At 41.1% G+C, this 22978-nt stretch overlaps 1 protein-coding gene across 1 annotated transcript in view; it reads left to right on the top strand.

Moving 5' to 3' along the window:
• Positions 1-22978, top strand: part of EFCAB6 (EF-hand calcium binding domain 6) — a 265088-nt gene that overhangs the window by 187973 nt on the left and 54137 nt on the right. The window contains exons 21-23 of the mRNA XM_008058673.2: positions 965-1083; positions 11325-11519; positions 20351-20506. Coding sequence (XP_008056864.1) covers positions 965-1083; positions 11325-11519; positions 20351-20506 — 470 coding nt within the window. The remainder of the gene's footprint in view (positions 1-964; positions 1084-11324; positions 11520-20350; positions 20507-22978) is intronic.

Here is a 22978-nt window from a genome sequence, read left to right as displayed (position 1 = left end):
TTTCTATGACTTTCTATTTTTGATGCTATTGTAAATGTTATCTTTTAAATTTTTTTCTGTGATTTGGCCTGTAGATATAGAATCTAGCCTTCTTGTTAAATTTACCTCCTATAATAACTTATTTGTGGATTCTTTGTACTCTTTGTATTCTTTATATACAATTATGCCACCTGTGAATAATGACAATTGCATTTCTCCCTGTTCTATCATTATACCTTTCTATCCTCTTACTTGCTTAACTAAACTGGCTGAGATCCCAGTGCAAAGTTGAATAGACAGTGATAGAGATATTCTTGTCTTGTTCCTGATCTTAAGAAGAATGTTTTGTTCTTTCACCATTAAGTATAATGCTTACAGAGAATTCTGAAGATGTACCCAATATATCCACTTGATAGTGTTGTTATGAAGAGGATTATATGAGCTATTACTTGGAAATATTTAAGACAGTGCTGAGTACCATGTGTGTTAGCTGTTATTCAAGTCTATGGTTCTATCAAATGTCTGACAAATCCCTAGATACCTTCTGCACACTTCAGAGACATAATTGTACCATGTCATCTTGTCATAATAGCTAGAGTCTAATGTCTCTCATTTCTGCTCTTACAGTCAGAAGACCAAACCAAAACATCCTTAAGATGATAATCCTCTATCTCATTTCCTAGGGCCTGGGAAATAATTTGGACTTATTTCTAATAGTTTGTGAACCCAAGTTGTTGACCAGAAGGAGAACCCAGGTCACATACCTAAGATTACTCATTTACCCAATACATAATACTTCTTCCTATTTGCTCTATCGCCTTCTTTATAGGAATGATGAGGATACCTGAACTTAGATTAAAAAGTAATTAAGGATAGATGAGAAGAAAAATGCCTTAGATTGTTCCAGATATTGACTACTGAAGATCTTTTATGCTGTCATAAACACATATTATATGTTACTAAATACCATCTTCTAATATTGTAGAATTTTATAGAAACTGATAACGAGGGCAATGGCATTCTTCGACGACGGGATATAAAGAATGCTCTGTATGGTTTTGATATTCCCCTCACACCAAGAGAATTTGAAAAGCTCTGGGCAAGGTAAGTGGCATGAGAAGACCATTCGGACAGTCCTGGCTCACTTACTGCAACATCAGCACAAATCTTTCATAACTACTTTGGAGGTTGAGGGCTGGGAATGGTTTTATTTTGGTTGTATCGGTCCTGTGTCCTGTGTCCTTGTTCCTCGGTCCACAGAGAAAGCAGCTGAGGTGGACAGGTTGGTCTTCAGGAACATGGAGAACCAGGGAAAACACTCATCATCAGTCCTGAACTAGAGAGGTTTGCCTTTCCAAGGAACCAGGAATTTAATTTTGCACTTTTACAATTTTAGAGGAATAAGTCACTCTCCAAAGACTTTAATACAACTCACTCAGCAGACAGATATGCAATGAGTAAAGAAAGGAACAGTTTCTCCCATTGCCTAAAGATGGAAATCAATATTGCACAACGGTTTTATAGATAGGTAATTTGTGGGAAGAAAATAACCAAACTTTTGACAACTTAGAGTAGTTTCCCGATGGTCTCTTAAACTGGAAATAAAGATCTAATGTTGGTTCCATTTTTCAAAATATATTTTAGATTTAGCTGTTTTGAGTCAGGCCCCCAGTTATGATATTCCCTGTGTAGATGTCTGAGTTTCAAGGCACTCTCACAAGGTGATATATTTCCAAGTTCCAGATCCATCTTTGAATTACTTCCTTCTTCATTATGTGTTCGGTGCCACTTGCATTCCCCCAGGATGGGATACCAATATTGTACGTCCACTGCTCATGAAGCAGTTCATGTAATGTATTAACTTTTCATCTGTTCAAGGTGAAAGACTGAAATGTTGGCCATGTTTAGAATTCGGTGGATTGTGTTGCATCTAATTTAGGAAAGCAATTTGAAGTTCTTACAAATTCCTTCTTTTTTTTTAAATTGGAGTCTCATTCTATCGTCCAGACTGGAGTTCGGTGCCACACACACTCACGGCCACCCCAAAGTTGACCTGCTGGATTCCGGCGATCCTTTTACCTCAGCTCTCCAAGCCTTATTTTTTTTAAGATCGGTTCCAACAGAGGACCCATTTTCTTTTTCAGTAGATTATATCAGCAGTTCCAACTGAGTAAGGAACCAATCTTTGTAGAGCAGGCAAATGCATAGCCCTCCCACTTTTGAGATGATTCAAAGATGACCACATGGTCCCTGTCCTCAGCGAGCTGTCAGGGTATGGAAAACATTCACACAGATTGCTAGAGTGCAACATTCACTCTGCAAAATGCCAGACCAGAGAGCAAGCTGAGTTGCATGGTGGCTAAAGCAGGAGTGCTGGGGGCCCTGGAGGGCTGGGCAGCTGTCATGGTAGAAATGACGTGGACATAGCATTTCTAGAGGCCAAGAGTGAGAAGGAGACATTCTGAGTCAGGCGACTGCCTCATCTACGGGAAGGCATTTTAGCAGGAGTGGCTTGGGGCTCCTGAGGTCAGAAAGGGAGGGTAAGCCTGATCGCCTTGCCAGGTCCTTGTTTTCAGAGATTATTGACCAGGCTTTCGGGAACAATGGCATTGGAGTGGGACTGTGACGAGAGCAGAGCTGTGGTTTAGGCAGACTAATGAGAAATCAGTTCCAGGGAGGGAATGGATGCGCGTGTGGGCACTGGGAGACTGCTGCCTCTACCAGAGTGGGGCTAGGTGTGGAATGAGAGAGACTGGAGTCCAGTCTCCCCCACGAGGATTCCCATGGGGAATGCGGACATACATACCCTCTTCCTGAGGGCAGGACAGAGCCTGTTTCCATTTTCATTGGAGAGAGACACTCACTGTTGCTCTTGGCTGAAGTTTCTTTATACATTTATGAATATTATTATGAAACACACGTATATTTACCCTGTGTTGGCAACTGCTAGTGGTCAGAATTTTATCTACTGTTGTTTAGTTGACCTCACCCCATGGACAGTGACTGGCTAAGAGCAACAGCCAGATGCATGGGCATGATTCCTGCCCCTCTTCCTGCTGTGTGGCCCCCATCAAGTTACTTAACTTCTCTGTGCCTCATGCTCCTCATGTGCAAAGCCTGATTAGTCACCCCATCACCCAGGGACATTGTGAGGCCTGGTCAAGGAATCCATGTGAGGTGCAAGCATGGGCCTGGCACACAAGGGCCACTCATTACATTTAGCAATCCACTCCTCATGTGTTCACCCTGCAAATGCATATTACACACTGGCCATGTGGTTCTTTGTCAGACTGAGAATGACCAAGATGAATAAACAACACAGAGCTCATCCCCAAAGATTGCTGCCTAGTCTGAAGAAGAGAAAATACTTAGTAATCTTTTGCAGAGACCCTGAGGAGACTGGCAAAGACCTCACAGATCAGTGCCTGATAAACTGGGCTCTTATATTGAGTTATTTTAAGGTGATTTTTTTTCACATAACAAAATTAATTTATGAAGTGAAGAGGTACAAGAGTAACAGCAAATCTAGTGTGATAGAGAGATTATAAATTTGGCGACATGGAAAAGTCCAGTTCCTGGTGTCATGATTTCTCTCTTCACACCCTTCACTCAGTGAATCCCTTTTGCAGTTCTAGAAATGACCTCTTTCAGTCAGCCCATATATTCTCTTCATAATTCTTCTGGTGTCCGTGTTCTTTATTCTCTCTTAATGAATCAAGCAGTTACTAGTAAGCATTGCAAATTATAGCACCTATTATTTTGATTTTGTTTCATTAGATGAACTTCCTAAAAAGTATTTCATGCTATATCTACATTTTCAAAATCAAATTAAATTTTTATTGCTTTAGGATTTTATTAGCTGCTATTTCTTCACCCAGTTTTTTTATATAAATATTAAAATACACATAATGAAATGTAGCATCTTTGCCATGTTTAAGCATACAATCCAGTGGTATTCAGTACATTCACCATGTTGTACAGCCATCACCACCACCCAACCGCAGGACCCCTGCATCTTGTAAAACTGAGATTTTTAAGGTGATGCTGAACTGAGTTGGTTTGGACATGTAGGTCAGATACGACTGCGGTAACGACCAAGGCTGACATCTCAGTGTCTTCCCCAAATGACATCAAAATAATAGTGTGGTATGTGTAGGGGTGCTCTACCCACAGGAGCATTTGGGAACCAGGTGTTCCACCATCTCCTGGATCTTTGATATCTGCCAGCAGAGAAGGAGGAAGAGCATAGGGAATTGTGTGGTCAGCTTGCAGGAGCCAGGCCTGGAGGCGTGGCCATCTCTCTATGCCTTTGGCAGAGTCCATTCACCTGACTGCACCCACCTACAAGTGAGGCTGGGAGAAGCAATCTGCATGTGTGTCCAGGAGGCAAAAAACACAGAGATGGGGAGCTCACCAAAGTGTCTGCTACATGTGGAACTACCTCCCACCCCCACCCCGGGAGAAGGGAAGGGGGTGTTCAAGGCAGGGGGAGCTCTAGGAGTACATTCATCAGTGTCCAGGTGGGAAAACAGAAACCACTCTCAAGATGCTCAGCCAAGGGGCTTTAATGTAGTGAATGATGACACAGGTGTTGGAGGCTGGAAGTCTACAAAGGGGAAACTGCTATTACTCAGAGACCGGAAGCTGCTGCCATGGGCTGGCAGAGCAAGAGAGGAAGGTGATACTACCCAGAGACTGGAAACTCTCCCCACCCCCGCTTCCACCCAGAGACCAGGAACAAAAGGGAAACAGTATTTCTTAAGAGATCAGGAAGTTGCCTCCAACCTGGGCTGGAGCCCACAACTCTGCCCAAGAGCTGATGTCACTGATGTTGTTATGAAAGCTGCTAGACCTTCAGCCACTGTGCTGAACAGGAGCCATGGCCCCTGCCGCCACTGGAGGTGCCCCTGGCAACAGCATGGCTCTGTCCTCATCCAGCCTTCTGATTGGACAGGCCTCCCTGGGAGCAGCGTGGTGGGTGGCACATAGGATGTACAGAAGGACTAATGCGGGGTTGGGAGTCACCAGGTAAATATCCTCCTAGAGAGCCAGTGGGGTTGTCACCTCTTGGGACTGCTGAGTACCCTGGGTGGCCAGAAGACAGCATGGGACAAGCCATACTTGCATTCTAGAAAGATTACCCTGGCCACAGGAAGGAGAATGAACTGCAGGAGACGGGGCTGGACCACAGAGGTGACTTAGGGGCCATCTCAGCAGCCCAAGCAAGAAGACACATGAGCCGTGAGCTCTCCCAGGTGGTGCTAGGAAGACTGGAAGGAAACGAGGTTTTGAGAGGGACTTGGGAGGTGAAAACTTGCCTCTCGTATTCTGGAAGGAGAGGTGTTATAAGGAGATAGGTGTTCCTCGGACTTGGTCTTGGGGGGTCATGCATAGAAATGAGAAGACCCCCAAGGAGGCAAGAAGCCCACAGTACAGTTAGGGCTCTGCTCAGAACTGGCACCTGCACTCCTGGCCCAGAGTTCCTGGGCTGAGCCGAGGGGCCCTGGGCCAGAGTGGCTCACCTTCTCTGGGCTTCAGCATCTATTGAATGGGATGCCCATGTGAGCTAAACAGCGTAATGTGTGAGAGTACCAGACATATGTAAGCATGAAAATCAGTAGCAAGATGATAATATAGACTTGAAAAAAATTTCTAATGGTAATATTAATGCACACTCATTTAAAAAGACTCAGAAAATCCAGAAACGCATAAAAGAAAAGACAGCAATAGACCAGCCCTGAAGCACTCAGCTGAGATGGTGAACCATGGCAACCCGGCGGTGTATTTTTTTCCTACGTGTTGACGTTGCATCAGTTCAATTGTCCTCACCTTCCTTCCCACTCAGCTTGTTCCTCTCCCTCACCCAGTGTTTGCTAATACTGACGGTTCACCTCTCCATCATGGTGGCAGGAAGCATTGCAAGGCGGCATGAAGGGGCTTGGTGGCCGTGGTAGGTTGTCACAGCACCCAGGAGCCTCCTTCAGTTGCCCTAACAACTAGTCATCTGGTCCCTGAAACCGCGGCAGAGACAGGCCTCCCCTCCAGCCATGGGCTGTCTCCTGGTGTGAGTGTCCAATGTTCCTGAGGAACAGGGGTGACAGGGAACTCAGGGAGCAACTGAGACCAGTGTGACATACCCCATCAGCCCAGGCAGTCTGGGCAGATCCAAGTTGATTGTCAGGACAAGAAAGTCTCCCAGAAGAGAACAGACAGAAACAAATAAGAAAATGCCATTGTGCTATTTTGAAATTACGAAATTAGAAAATATGGCAGAATACAGACAAGGAAAAAGATGTTCCGCATCCATTATTCACTCAACATTTATTAAGCACCTGTGAAGTGCACTATTTTGGAGCGTCACACTAGTCTGGAGGGTCTAGTTTATGCTGTAGAAGTAAATTAATCAATTAACTCCCACATCTCAGTAGCTTTGTGCATCCGTCTTCTACTCTCTTTCGCCCAAAGCCTGCTGCGTGTCTAGTGGCTCTTATGGACCATTCTCTCCCAAGTAGTAATTCAGGAGCCTGGCTGGCTTTCAGCTTGTGGCTTCATCATCTCAATGGGAAACTCCACCCACCCAAGCGGGGACTGCAGAGCTAAGGGATCACACATAGGCCCTCGGGGACACATGCCACCGTTCTGCTCCTGGCCCTCTGCCCAGGGCTGGTCAGGGGCCCCAGCTCTGCTAAGGGACTGGAAAGATGGGCAGCAGGCACAGGGACGCCAAGTGAGTCACAGATGTCACAAACTGTCCTGGAGAGGGTTAAAGGGACAAAGCGTTGCCAGCCTGGAGGAGGCTGTTGTGAGAGGAATCCTGCCCACTGAAGCAGATGAGGTGCTCTAAGCATGAGATTTCAGGGGCAATGCATTTAGTTTGACTTTGGAGAGACTGTGAATAAATTACAAGATGGAAGTGTATTCATTCATTCACTCATTTGATCAGCCATTAAAAACCAGTATTTTTTGAAATGTTCTATATGCCAGGCCTTGTGCTAGATTTGAGGGTTCTAAAAATGAAAGACAGCCCCTTACCCACAGGTTGCTCATAGCCAGATTAGCATACAAGCACAGTGTCAACAGTCACATGTCAGGCGGGAGAAGGGTGGAAGGCCAGCACAGGTGTCCAAGGAAGGACTCTCAGGAGATAAAACACCTGAGTTGAGTCTTAGCCAGGAGAAGACACCAGAGGAGAGGAAAGGGCATCATCCCTGAGCAAAGGCCCAGAGCTGGAAGTCCTAGGACAGAAAGGAAAGAGATGCTGAGGACCAGGGTGCTGTCATTCTGAAGAACCTGAGACAGTCCATCCCAGTGAGGAAAAGGCCAGGCCCAAGGTATCATTCAGTGTCACTGCCCCAGGCCCTGGAGGCACCCCTGCGGGGAGGCACTCTGTGTTCCCAGCCTCCTCTGTAGCTTTAATTCAACTCTTTTGGATCCAAAACAAACTTAGCTTGAAAACTCTGTACCTAAGGGAAGACCAAAGAAGGAAAGCAGCAGTCTCAGAAAGTATCCGTGTAAATTATTGTGTCAAACCAGCTAACTAAGCAGACACCAGAAATTAGGAGAGATAATGAATGCTTAATTTATGTACATTTCTTGATATGGTAGGTAAGTATATATTAGTATTCAAATATAAAAAGAAGAGACTGTGAAAAAGCACCCATGTCATATGCAGTAGCTCATGTGAAAATAAAAAGATTTAGGGTTTGCAGATCACAGGAAGAGGCAAGGTCTATTGACTCAGCCAAGGCAGTGCCCAGAGAGAACCTCCTCAGTGCCCAGCTAGTGGAGCAACGAGACAGAGAACCTTGAGATGGAAGAGGGTTGCAAAAGGTTGAGTGAACTGAATCTTGAGCCTAGAAAAGAGAAGATTGAATGAGACACGAAGGTAGGGGTTGAGTTCAGAGGTGTGCTACCTAGGTGGCTCTAAGAGCATAAAGAACCTTCTGGTAATTAACATCATCTAGAACTCCAGCGGACAGTCTTTGAAGGAAGTAGGTTTCTCATCCTTGGCATGGCTTTATCCAAGGCTAGTCTGCCACTTACTGGGGAGCATGAAGGATGGAATTGGGCCCTGGATGGACCCTGGAGCAGATGGTGTCTACTATTCTGTGGTTCCGTCAGGGTTTACTGAATGTGCCCATTGGGCATGCCCGACTTCGGCAGTTGCACGGTTTCATTTCTGAACAGCAGCCATGTGAGTGCTCAGACCACCCTCCAAGATCGCTTCTGAGAGAATTCCTCACGTCCCCAGCTGCACAAGGTGCTGTGTCTACCTCTGCTGCATGGCTTGGGCCATCGGTGCAGCTTGTGCCAAACCTCCTAATTGTACCCTTTCACCCTGGGGCCAGTGGCATTCAAAGGCACTTTGAAATTTAGGTTGGAGCCAAGTGCCTAAGCTGACTTAAGGACTTCCTCAGCAAAGCAAAACAATCAATGTTAACATACCCAAATTTTGTATACACCAGAGTCACTGTGTGTACAATAAATGGGCAGAGTAATCTGATTATATCATAAATTAGTGGCTATTGCTCTATGCAAATGCAAGTTTTTATGGGTCCTCTGTTTATGTGCACATTTTTCCTGGCACATCTGTTGCTAAACCATTTTAAAATTCAACCTTTATAGGCAAGTTGATTTTTTTAAATGTTACACAAAGGATTATATAATGAAGGGTGAGGTTATGTAAGCTGAATTAACTCTCTTATTATTCACATTCATAACAATATTTTAGTTGCAGTTGTACAATCTGGTCTTCTATTCCTTTGTGATGAGAATAGAATGTTTATGATCTTTATTAATGAAGTAATTAAGAAGTGCCTTTTCATTCAGTTCAAGTGTCATGATTTAGACTTTGTTGTTGGTAATCCCTGGAGCGTAACACACCAGGAGGGCTGTCCTTCCCTAGAAGTATGCTTCATGAATTAATAATGTAGATCGTGCAAGGTGTGTTGGTGGGTACCGTGAGCTTCTAAAAATGAATGAGTCATAGTTTCTCCTTAAGGAACTTGCCATCTAGTTGGGAGGTAAGACACAGGCTTAGGAACTGGGACAAGGCAGGACATGGTGGAGCCTTTGGGTGGCAAATGGCAACGGCACATGCCGACACACACTCCCATGTATCCAACCCTGCTCTGGGTCTCTACTTGTATTAACCCATTCATCCTCACCATGCCTGGAGGTACTCAGAGGAAGGCGGAATCACAGTACTTTTGACTTAGGAGGCAACAGAAGTTTCCAAAAGCGGCACACTGCTGCCTGGGGTTTGTCAGCTGTTGGGCTGTGGACCATTCTGTCAGGAACTCTCCTGTCACAGTAGAAAATCCCTGGAAGCTTTATTCAGGGAGTGTCTTGACCAGAGTTTCATTATTCCATCACTCTGTGGCACAAGGTTACTTACAATCCTGGTGCAGTTCAAGGAGAGATGCCCTGGGTAAGAAGTTTGGGTAAACACTTCATGCCTGGAATCACTCTAGGCATCCTGATGTGATGCAAACTCTCCTTTCCACAACTGTCTCAGCACAGCCAGCAGCAGGGAACACCCTCACTGGAGGCCTTGCCCCTACCAGCTAGCTGCCTGCAACCTCAGTTCTTCTGTAGTCATGAGAGGAGCCTTAGGGACCAAGATCCCACAGGACTCTTTGTGTGGATATGTTGCTTTGTTGTGTTTTAAGAACAAAATTCACTGAGTAAAGGTAGAGTGATACTTCTTTGGGTTGCAGGTATTAAGGTCATACTCACAGCAGATACTCGGAAAGGCCTCCAGGAGTTACATCAATAACAGTAACAGCAGTAGCAGGGCAGGGCTCTTGTGAAATATCACATCTAGGATGACCCAGATTGGCTCCTGGGTGAGGAATCGAGCCCTGGTGCGGGCAAGGGTCTTACCAGGGTCTCAGAGCCAGCGAGCTGGTGTTTGATTTAGAATTCACCACCCTATGGCTCCACCATCAATGAAGGGAAAGATATCAACAAAGGGAACTTTCTCTCCCTTGGAAAGTGGAGTCCATGTGAGGAACAGGCCTGGATGCTGAACAAGGCAGGTAGACATCAGACACACAGCAAAGGAAAACTTCAGAAGGATGAAGAGCAGGGAGAGGGAAAGGCCTTGGGCTCTTGTGAGCACCTGAGGATCAGGCCCACAGGCCTTTGGGCAGGGTGGTGGCCTTCCAACTCCTGGGATCCTCCACACATTTTAGTGCAAGTGCATGAAGCATTTACCCAAACTTCTTACCCCCATCTAGTCTACCCATCAGCCTACCCCTTAAGGACAAGAATACAGGTAAGTAAGCATGTTTTCTTCATTGTTATTCAACTAAAACAGTCGCATAGGACTTATTGTGTCAGAGGAGACTGTGAGTTCCATAGACCCTCCAGGATCTCATCAGTTAACAAGAGAGTGAGGAAGGCTCTGCCTCTCAAAGGAAAACTACTTGTGCTTCTGTTCAGTCAAATAGCCAACAATGTCTTGATGAAAGAATTATGCTCACAAAATTGTTTAAATATAGTCCCGCTCCTTGTAACTCTGAGTTCATCTGGGGAAAATCACATCCACAAATGCCATTTTTATCGATTAGATGAGGACCAAGATCTTTCTATAAAAATAAATTCTTTTTTTCTTAAAGAAAATTGGCAATTTGCCTTAAATTTTTTATTGAAGTAATTCTATTCTATTTGAATAACGTTGGGGAGATAAAAACCCTCCATTATGCCTTTTTTAATGAGTTATAATTCAGAAAAAAATCTCAATAATAGAAAACGACATAAAAGGTACACGGCATAATTCTTATCTTGTTTTCCTTGCTGGTCTCTCTCATTGGCAGCTTGTAATTGGCATCTCTTCAAAGAGAAAATGGGAATTTTACCATCTTTGAATCAAGTGGCATTCATTTATTCAAGTTTTAAGATTGAATATGCTTTTTGAGGAATTTTCTTCTAAACCTTAGTATGGTTTATTTTACGTGTAGGTACTTGATTTTTTTAAAAAATGTTGAATGTATGGAGGGACTGACGTTTTCTGTAGTCAGATCTGTGTTCCTAACAAAATGATAGGTGACTGACTTTGGTGCAGGCCACATGTGAGGTGATCACTCTTTTGATTAGAGCAATAGTTTCCGAACTTTGATGTGCCTGTGAGTCACCTGGCAATCTTGTTAGCATGCAGATTTGATTTGGTCTGGGGTGAGACCTGAGATTGTGCATTTCTGACCCTCCCAGGTCACACTGTGAGTGATAAGGAACAGGGTCTGAACTCCTCACAGGTGATACAGAAATCGTCAAAACTCTGAGCTTCATCATGCCTTCGTGACTACTGATGAGAGCTTTTTGTTTGTTTTTGTTGTTTTAAGCTACGACACTGAGGGGAAAGGGCACATTACTTACCAAGAGTTTTTACAGAAATTGGGTATTAACTACTCACCAACTGTCCATCGGCCCTATGCAGAGGATTATTTCAACTTCATGGGTCATTTCACAAAGCAACAGCAGGTACAAGAAGAGATGAGGGAGCTGCAGCAGAGCACAGAGAAGAACACACCAGCCAGGTGAGTGTATATGACGTGTGGGATTCATCCAGACATTCTATTCTACCTTGAACCTTGCAGCAAAAGTCATTTTACCATGTACCATCCAGTGCCAGCCAAATTTTAATGAAATTATTATACTCATTTACTGCTGTAGATGCTAGAAATTGGTGCTGAATCAAAGAATGGTTCCGCCTTACCCAGTCACAATCTTTTATCATTCTTTCATATTTTATAGGTTAACCTTGAATATTATCTTTCTAGTGTATATGGTGTATTTCCTGGCTACTCCTTTGACCTGACTAGATTGCAGGATCCATAGGGCTGTTTGTGACTTTTTCCAGTGTCTGACATCTAAAAGGCACCAAGTAAATATCTGTTGAATAAATGAACAAACACATTCTTTAACTCACAGCTTCTATTTTAGGGACTTTATCCCAAAGAAATAATTGATAAGGAGCCAACAGCTTAGCAACTAGGAGGTATGATTTGCAGTGCATAACAGCAGCAACAACAACAAAGGAAACACATTCTAATCCTAAATTAGTACACTGGCTTAGCACAGTGTGGCCTGAAAGAATATGAAATACTATATGCCTGCTGAAATTATTGGGAGGAAACATGAAAAATGTTGATGATAAAGGACTAAAGGCAGTGGCATTTTGCCTAGATGTATACCATGATTGGAATGATGTAAAATGTATGTGCATATGCACAAGGACCAGAAGATGCTGTAATGTATTATAGTTGGATGGTGAGAGCCTATACGATTACTTTCTCTTTTTTGATTTTTTTGAATTTTAGATTCAGGGGTACACATGCGTGTTCATTACATATCGTGTAATGGTGGAGATTGGGTCTCAGGTGGCCCATTCCCCGGAGAGTGAACATTGTGCCCCATACTTCTGAACCCTAACCCTCCTCCCCCTCCCCCCATATTGGAGTCCATAGCGTCGATTATTTCCATCTTTGTGACCATTTTGCTCCCACGTATACTTTAATTTTTTAAATTGATATTTCACAGTTGTACATGTTTTGGAAGTACATATGATATTTTGATACCTGTATACAACGTGTAATGATCAAATCAGGGTATTTAGGGTTTTCATCACCTCAAACATTTATCTTTTCTTTGTCTTGGGAATACTACAAATCTTCTCTTCTATATATTTTGAAATATGCATTAAATTATTGATAGCTATAATTTCCCTACTGTACTAGCAAACACTACAATTGCCTCCTCCTGTCTACTGTATGTGTGCCCCTTAACCAACTTTGCTTCATCCTCCTCCCACCTCCCTGCCATTCTCTTCTCAGCCTCTAACAACCACCATTCACTCTCCATCTCCATGAAATCCACTTTTTTAGCTCTCAAATATGAGTGAGAACATGCTATATTTGTCTTGCTGTGCCTGGCTTATTTCACCTAACATAATGACCTCCTGTTCCATTCATTTTGCTGTAATTGATAGGATTTTGTTCTTTTTTTATGGCTGGATAATATTCCATCTTGTATATATGCCACATGTTCTTTATCCATTCGTCCACTGATGGACACTTAGATTGATTTCATTTCTTGGATATTGCGAATAGTGCTACAATAAACATGGGAATGCAGGCATCTTTTCAGTGTACTGATTTCCTTTCTTTTGGATGCATACCCAGTAATGGAATTATTGAATCATATAATAGTTCTAGTTTTAGTGTTTTTAGGAACTCCCATACTGTTTTCCATAGTACTTTGCATTCCCACCAACAGTGTGACCATGTTCTACTTTCTCTGCATCTTTGCCAGCATTTGTTACTTTTCCTCTTTTTGGTGATAATCATTCTAACTGGAGTGAGATTGTATCTCATTGTGGTTTTAATTTGCATTTCCCTGGTGACCAGTGATGTTGAGCATTTTTTCATACATCTCTGGGCCATTTATATGTCCTATTTTGAGAACTGTCTATTCAGGTACTTTGCCCATCTCTAAATCAAATTATTTTGGGATTTTTTGCTATTGAGTTGTCTGAGTTCCTTATATATTCTGGTTATTAATCCCTTGTCAGATGGATAGTTTGCAAATATTTTCTCCCATTCAGTATGTTGTCTTTCTTCACTTTGTTAAAAAATAGAGTTATTTTTTTGCTATGCAAAAGGTTCTTAACTTCATGTAATCTCATTTTGCTATTTTTGATTTTGTTGCCTATGTTTTTGAGGCTTTACCCAAAAACTCTGTGCCCAGACCAATGTCCTGTAGCATTCCCCCAGTGTTTTCTTTTAGTAGTTTCTTACATTTAAGTCTTAAATCCATTTTGAATGATTTTTATATATGGTGGAAGTTGGGGATCTAGTTTCATTCTTCTGTATATAGATGCCCAGTTTCCCAACACCATTTATTAAAGAAACTGTTCTTTCCTTAATATATGTCCTTAGTGCCTTTGTCAAAAATGAGCTGGCTATAATTACATGGATTTATTTCTGGGTTCTCTATTCTGTTTCTTTGATCTACATGTCTGCTTTTATGCCAGTATATTCTGTTTTAATTACTACAGCTTTCTAGTATAATTTGAAATCAGGTAGTGTGATATCTCCAGCTTTGTTCTTTTTGCTCTTTGGAGATCTTTTTTGATTCCATCCAAATTTTATAATTTTTTTTTCTATTTTTTTTTAAAGAATGTCATTGGTATTTTGGTAGGGACTCCTTGAATTTGTAGATCACTTTGGGTAATATAGACATTTTAGCAACTCATTTCATTCTTCCAACCCATGACCATGGGATATCTTTCCATTTTGTGTGTGTGTCCTCTTCAATTTCTTTAACCAGTGTGTATGGTTTTCCTTAGAGAGACCTTTCATTTCTTTGGTTAAATTAATTATTACATATTTTAGTTTATTTTTGGTAGCAATTGTAAATTAGATTGCTTTTTTGATTTCTCTTTCAGATTGACTGTCATTAGCATATAGAAATGCTACTGATTTTTGTATATTGATTTTGTATCCTGCAAGCTTACTGAATTTGTTTATCAGTTCTAAGATTTTTTTTAGTAGAGTCTTTAGGTTTGTTTTAAAAAAATAAGGATATGTCATCTGCAAACAAGGATAATTTGACTTATTACTTTCTAATTGAGATACCCTTTTTTTCTTTCTCTTGCTTAACTGCTCTGGGTATACCCTCTAGTATTATGTTGAATAGAAATGGTGAAAGTAGGTGTCCTGTCTTGTTCCATATCTTAGTGGAAAGGCTTTCCACTTTTCCTCATTCAATATGATATTAGCTATGAGTTTGTCATATATATCCTTTATTGTGTTGAGATATACCCATTGTGTTGAGAATTTTTATCATGAAGGGGTGTTGAATTTTATCAAATGCTTTTTCAGCATCCATTAAAATGATCATATGGCTTTTGTACTTTATTCTGTTGATGTGACATATCACATTTTTAATCTGCATATATTGAATCATCCTTGACTCCCTGGGATAAACCCACTTGATCATGGTGAATGATCTTTCAATGTGTTGTTGAATTTATTTTGCTAGTACTTTGTTGAGAACTTTTGCTTACAGGTTCATCAGTTGTCTTTTTTCATGGTCCATGGTTGTCTTTTTCCATTGTGTCCTTGGGTATCTTATAGATTGAGCTTGGAAGTATTTTTTCCTTTTTAATTTTTTGAAGTAGCTTGAGTAGAATTATTATTAGTTCTTCTTTAAATATTTGGTAGAATTCAGCAGTGAAGCCATCAGGTCTTGGGTTCTTCTTTTATGGGAGACTTTTAAATTACTGCTTTGATCTTTTTACTTATTGTTGGTCTGTTCAGGTTTTCTATTTTTTTATAGTTCAAGCCTGACAGATTGTGCCACTTTTTTTTTTTTTAGATTTTCCAATTTGTTGACTTATAGTCTTTAAATTGTCCATAATAGCCTCTATTGATCTGGAAACCAAATAAAAGAGGAGTAGCTATACTTATATCTGATACAATAAACTTTAAGGCAAAACTGTAAAAAGAGACAAAGAAGGTTATTATATAATCTTATATTAACCAAAACAAACTAAGTCAAAATTGTAAAAACAGACATTTCAGCAAGAAGGGGTCATATCTTAGTGGAGGGTCAATTCAGCAAGAGGACATAACAACAGTAAATATATATGAGGCCTCAGTTATTATTCCTTTTTTATCTCTGATTTTTATTTCATTTTATGGATTTTTGAGTCAGGTGCCTCACTCTCTCACCCAGGCTGGAGTGCCTCCTGGGCTAGGGTGATCCTTCCATTTCAGCCTCCTGAATAGCTGGAACTATAGGTGTATGCCATCATACCTGGATAAATTTTGGTTTTTTGGTTGAGACAAGGTCTCACTATGTTGCCTACTATGTTGCCCAGGCTGGTATCAAACTCAAGCAATTCTCTCACTTCAGCCTCCCAAATTGCTGGGTTTACAGGTGTGAGCCACTGTGCCTAGCCTATCCCTGATTTTATATATGTTGATTTTCTCTCTTTTTTCTTAGTCTAGCTAAAAGTATGTTAATTTTGTTTATCTTTTTTAAAAAAAACTTTTCATTTCACTGACCTTTTGAATTTTTTGTCTCAATTTCATTTATTTCTGCTCTGATCTTTATTACTTCTTTTTTTGTACTAATTTTGGGTTTAGTTTCTTCTTGTTTTCTAGTTCCTTGAGGTGTATTGTTAAATTGTTTATGTGAAGTCTTTCTATGTTTTTTAATGTTGCATTTATTGCTATAAACTTCCTTCTTATTATTGATTTTGCTGCGTCCTATAGATTTTAGTATGTTGTATTCCCATTTTCATAAATTGTTTTATCTCCTTCTTAATTCTTTCATTGACCACTGGTCCTTTGGGAGCATGTTGTTTCATTTCTATGTGTTTGCACAGTTTCCAAAGTTCCTCTAGTTTTATTCGCTTGTGGTCAAAAAAGATACTTGATATGATTTCAACTTTTTCAAATTTGTTGAGACTTGATTTGTGGCCTAACATATGGTGTATCCTGGAGAATGTTCCATGTGCTAATGAAAAGAATGTACATTCTGTAGCAGTTGGATGAAATGTTCTATAAATGTCTGTTAGGTCCATTTGCTCTGTAGTATAGTCTAACTTTGATGTTTCTTTGTTAGTTTTCTGCCTGGATGATCTGCCCATTGCTGAAAGTGAACTGTAGAAGTTCCCTGTTATTATTATATTGCAATCTCTCCCTCTAGATCTATTCATATTTGCTTTATATATTTGAGTGCTCTGGTATTGAGTGCATATATATTTACTATTGTTATATTTTCTTGCTGAATTGATCCCTTATAATTACATAATGACCTTCTTTATAACTTTTTGCAATTTTGACTTCGTTTGTTTAATCTAATATAAGTATAGCTACTCCTGCTCTTTCATTTGTTTCCAGTTGCATGGAATATCTTTTTCCATTCCTTCACTTTCAGTGTGTCTTTATAGGTGAAGTGAGTTCCTTATAGGTAACATATAGTTGGGTCTTGTTTTCTAATCTATTCAACTACTCTGTGTCTGCTCTGAGATTTTAAAACTAGTTACTCATGTCATATTTTTAACAGGAGGAATTAGGCTGCATATGATGCAATTATACACCAAAGAGACAGATTTTCTTGGTAAATAGACATCAGTCTTAATGCTTGGTGGTTACCCATCCACACTCCCTATATGTGTGGCTCTGTCCTACTGGTATATAACTCTGCCTTAACTCTGTGTGGCTCTCTCCTGCTGGTATATAGCTCTGCCTTAGCTCCATCTTGCTCTTACCTGTTTGTGCATCTATCTCCTTCCTGCCTGTCATTTCAAAAGGCAGAAATCAGTTCCTTATCCTTACCACCTCACATGGCACCTGAATGAATGAATGAGTTGTTGCTAAAGAATCCACAAAGGAAATTAAGAATGCCAAGGACACAGGAATGAAATGTGGTAGCTAAGTGGGGTTTAAGAGAAAAGCAGTTTGAACACACCCCTGAATTATGTCTAAGTTACTGAGTTATGAAGCCTGAAGGCAGGGAATTGAGTTTGTGAAATTTGAAGTAAAATATGCACAAGATTGGTATAAATCAAATATGCCATAAAGCTAATGAAAAAGTGGAATTTATCTTTACCAGACAGGGTTGGCCTCATTACCTGCTCGTGTCTTCTCTTCTAGTCTCTCCTGCCACTTGTGAGTAATGAGGCTCTAGGAGAGAAACTGCGCATCCAGGCACTCGCAGCACACGTGTTCTCCGCCTGTAGTCTCTGTTCTGTGTGGAACATAGGTCTGTGGCTGAAAAAACTGTATACCTTGAGATAATACATTTCAGAGCATCAAGCTCCAGCTAACTAACCACTCTCATCCACCCCTCTTGGCTGTATCCATCCATACTCTCTTAGTAAAGAAGACAAATGCATGACCAATTTTTGTTTTCTCAAAAAGATTGGCTTATAAAAATTTCCAAGTAACCTTGTCCTTCAGGATGACCTGTTTTTAAATTTCACTGTCAGTAGGTCTTTCTGATGAATTGTAAGTTACAATGTTTCCAGGATTTTTTTTTTAACCTCCTCATCTATACTGAAACTCTGATCAAATTGATAGCTAGGAGTCATGTTCAATTAAAAAGACCAAAATTTTGTGTTTCCCTCTTAAATCGAAGAGAATTAATTTTGTTTGGAGTGCCCTGCATGTTAAAAATTAAGAAAAATCCTTTGTTAAACTTACATTTATTTTCTATGCCTTGTTCTTTTTTTGCTTGCGCCTCAGTTGAAGATTCAGAATCAGAATAGCAACATAAATGAGCCACACAACACGGGCCCATGCTAAAATGCAAATGGAGAGACGTGCAGGTTTTTTGCAGCACTGGGACCGGGGAGGCTGTGTATGTGAAGGGCTCCGTGGCCATCCCACTGGCTATGACAGTGTCCTCTTCAGGCCTCTGTCTTGTTGTCCAGACCAGGGATCAGACACCGACCCAGAGCAGCTTTATCACAGAGTGTCGGCTGACGCCATGCTGTTGGCAGTGTTCGCGCTCTGTGCTCTGAAGCCTCATTTACTCTGTGCACATATTTACTCTGCAAGGGAAATAATTACTGCCTAGAAACCAGTCCAAGAAATGCTGAATGTCTCAATTTTCTAAAAATATGAATCTCAAAAATGTTTTGATTTTTTTATACCTTCATTTGCTTTCATTTTGAAGGATTAAGTGGAATATAATAGTTACGATGATGAGTAATCATTCTGTAACATAGGACTGAATTGAAGTACACCTGTAAGGGAATCCAGAATGTTGCTGCTGTTGGTATACATGCCCAGAGTCATTAACGCAGCTCATTTGTATTAAGTGCTCAAATGTCGTGTGAGCCCATTCCAGACCATCCACGTAGCTTCAAAGTACGCGCCACTTCCCTCTACCAACCAACCTCAGCAGTCCCACTGTACTTCACCTCTCCTGGATTTCAGGCTTTTCTATTCCTATGGATTATTTTTTTCCAGGCATGCTCGAGGAACTGTTGTCTTCCACAAATGCATGTCTGAAGTATGTAGACAGTTACCACCAAAGGTTTAGATTTTAGAATTTATAGCACATGTTTTTGCCTAAGGAATAACTCCAAAGCCAAGATCGAGTTTGAGCCCACCAGACAAGCATATTGCTCAGTTTGTTAGGAAGAACCTATCAGAGGGCTGGCTGAGTTGAAATTATAAAATTCATACTCTATCCACCATAGGTCAAGTGCAAGAATGTTTACTCTTAGAGATTTCCATACTTTTTTGTCCCTGAACAATAATTTTTTGGAAGTCAGAGAAGGATTTTCCCAAACTACAAAGTTGAATCATAAAGATTTGTATACACTCTGGAAGATAATCAGCCCTGGAACTAGAAACTACAGCAGAATGCTGTCCCCCTCATGTGAGGGAAAGGTCTGGTCTTGTTCTGACTCTGTCCTATTCCTTGTCTATAAAATGGGAATGACAGTACCTTGCAGGGTTGTTGAGCAGATCAAATGTGAGAAATTACATGAAAAAGCATGGCTCCTGATGTGTCCATTGATGTTCATGAAATGGTGGCTGTGTTTCTCAACAATAAAATATACCTGATAAAAACTGCAAGAGTTACCTGGCACTACCTTGTCCCCAGCACTGACGGGCCCCTGTGCCTCTCCACACTCCTCGCTCATGGCCCTTCTCCACTCCTTAGAGCCTTGGCACTGGCTGTTCCCTGGTCCCCAGCTGACTTGACTCCTTTGCATCCCAGTCGTTGCTTAAGTGTCAAGCTTCCAGTGAGGCCCATCTGCACCTCCCTGCTTAAAACTGCAACCACTGCCACTTTGAGCATTCTCAGTCTCCCTAATTGGCTGTTTTTTCTGCCTACTAACCTACCATCCTACCGTGCAATAGACTTCTGTCTTCTATTTACTGTCCTTCTTGCCCCTACTGGAATGGAATTCTTCTAGGGATGATTGTTTGAGTCACTAGATGTGTTCCCACACCTAGAGCATCATTTGGCACATCATAGGTGCTCAACAAATATTTATTGAGAATGAACACACGTTTCACGTGTCTGTATGTAATATCACTATATTTGTAAATTATTGGTTCCATTGTTAAAGTACCCAGCTCTAATAAAAAGACAAGGTTGTAATTTCTCTAATGTAGTTTTTGCTAATGATAGCAATAATAAAATGATGATGATACACACTTGTAATTTTTTTCTGGGATACCTTTTAATGTCAGTGTTATACCGTGGCTACAAAACAGCTTCAAAACTAGTCCTTAGATGAGCCATCAAATCATTGCATTAGAATAATCATGAAATGTTTGCTTTAAAGAATTGTTTTCCTGATTTTAGGATGTATCTGAAATGTATTCTCTTTCAGGGATAAGCTTATGGACCATTATCAAGACATCATCAAAACACTCACCAAAATCGATAAATCCAAAAATGGCTACATATCCATAAGCAAGATGCAGAAAGTGCTGCAAGAATGTGGTTGTTTTCTTAAGGAAGAGGAGCTGACCAGTTTGCTAAACAGGTCTTTTTTGATTATGTTAACTATGTTTCTCACAATACTGAAAAAACATGCTGGCAAGTTGCTTTTGTTCCTTCTATATACCCACTCAAACAGCCCATGGACATTGAAATACCCTCCACAACTTCCCTTTGGCTGGGTTACTTAGAATGGGTTTGTGTCAACCAAAAGCAAAAAGAGAAAGCAATCTGACAACTGCATAACTTGTCCTGATGTGTCTTAGCAGCATCCGCATGTCCTAGGTTTCCCTAGGAACTCTTCTTAAGTAGAATCTGTGTTTTGCTGCTCTCTCATTGTAACCCACTGTTGTTATGCTGGAGCTGGGTTGATGTGGTGGTACGATATTGGGGGGGGGATATTCTATAGTCTTACGATTAAATCTCTGTCTTTTAATGGACTGAGTCTGTGGGCTGCAACCTTCAGAAAGGTTTCCTGGTTCTCCCCCACCCCCACCTCCCTCGCCTTAGATAAGACAGGAAGGTTGGGACAGGGCTGGAGTTGGCTGACTGCCCTTCCCTGAAAGCTGAGACAAGGCTCCAGGAAAGTCTTTTCCCTTGGAAGTTGTTGTAGAGAAGGTTCTGGACATATTTCACAGGATTGCTCTTCCCCTTTCCCTACCATGAGGTGATCTCTCTCAGATCTTCATTGTGAGGAGCTGGTGGGATTCCTAAAGGTAAAGCCCATGAAACTAGGGGTGCCTAACACTGGGTCCCCCAAGTTTCTTACTTTCACACTAGTCCACATTCAGCCTCCACCAGTTGTTGAGATTAGCATCTGAGTGTTCCTTACAGTCTGTGACTCAAAAGGCTTTTGCTGCAATTATCTGGATGAGCTTGTCTCTCCAGATTTCAGGGTGACATTTTGCTCTGTGACCTCAGTTCTCTAATGGGCCCAAGAAAAACCATTAGTATTCAGTTTCTTCAGTTTTTTTCTTGTTGTAAGGATGAGAGTGATGCTTTTGAGTGCTATACATGTACGAGTTCCCCTCCTCTTTCTTCCAAATCCCCCTCCTTCCAAGTCTCATCTTTTTAGTCAAAAAAAATCAAAGCTACACTTTGATTTCTACTTTGGAAAAGGTAGTTAAATTTAACCTTCTGTCCTGAAGTCACAACTAGGTTCTTCCTGTTTGGTTCATAGGTTGGTTCTATAACTTGAAAACCATTAAATACCACTTCATTATTATAACTGAGTGAATATCGTCCAGTGTCCAATAATGAGTGAAAATTAGCTTTCTTTCTCATTGGTACTATCCCTGAGCCTCTGGCTTTAATGTCAAATAGAGTATCTTTTGTAGATTTCATCAGTTGCTGAAAATCATACTACATTTGTCTGGGCTGCTGTAACAAAGTACCATGCACTGGGTGACTTATAAACTAGTAAAATTTATTTCTCACAGTTCTGGAGGCTGAGAAGCCAATATCAAGTCACCGGCAGATTCAGCATCTGGTGAGGGCCCACTTCCTGGTTCATCGACATCCATCTTTCACTGTAACATCCATCACATGCAGAAGGGACAAGGGTCTCGGTGGGGCCTCCTTTATAAGGGCACTAATCCCATTTGTGAGATCTCTGTTCTCATGACATAATGACTCCCCAAAGGCCCTACCTCCTAACACCATCACCTTGGGGATCAAGACTTCAATATATGAATTTGGGGGGAGATAACATTCAGACCATGGCAACATTTCAAGCTTGCTACATATCTATACTATGATTTTATTCAATAGGTTATTTTTTTCCTAGAGTGTTTAATTTACTCTTGTTTTTCTTGCATTATTTGCCTATATCTTATTTTGTCAAATAAAAACAAATTCATACTTAAGAAAAGAGACTTTATTTGAAAAAACTCTTGCCATAGGGGGAAGAGGATTATTGTAATAGGGAGAATGCTCTGACTGTGAAGTCTGTACACATCTCAGAGGGCTTTGCTTTAATAGGGAAGAATAAACAAGGCTAGTGAGGATCAAGCATGGGGAGTGAGATGAGTGGGTAGTGTGATCAGATGGTTGGGATAAGAAACATCTTTCCTTGCACTCAGAGTCTCCTGATGGGTCATTAAGGAGGTTGCGGTCCCACATTCTGATGTTGGCTCGAGCTGAGATGGGTCAGGGTTCAGGGGTCTGGGGAAAGGAGAGAGAAGCCTAATTAAACTTTGGTCAGGTTTTCAGGTGTTTTGTCCAGATTGGTCAGTGGGTACAAACAGTGGAGCTAATCATTTATGATATTATGAAGAATCATTATGAGAATGGGGAATGGAAATTTAGAGGGTCTGTGTCTGTGTGTCATAGGTAAACTGGGGGCATCTATGTATAAGTCTTCTCTAAGTCATATGGGAAAAGATGGTTCTTTGCAGTAGCCATTTCCATAAAAGGTGGGGTGATTTCTTTAACCTTCACTGTTTTGTAGGAGAAGAGGGTTCAGGTCATGACTGACATTATCAGCCCTTCAGACGTCCCCAGTGTTTTATCCCATTTT

This window comes from Carlito syrichta, unplaced genomic scaffold (genome assembly GCF_000164805.1).
Source record: "Carlito syrichta isolate Samal-C Ts95f unplaced genomic scaffold, Tarsius_syrichta-2.0.1 Scaffold303575, whole genome shotgun sequence".
Taxonomy (NCBI): Eukaryota; Metazoa; Chordata; class Mammalia; order Primates; family Tarsiidae; genus Carlito; species Carlito syrichta.
This window is presented reverse-complemented; position numbering and strand designations above follow the sequence as displayed.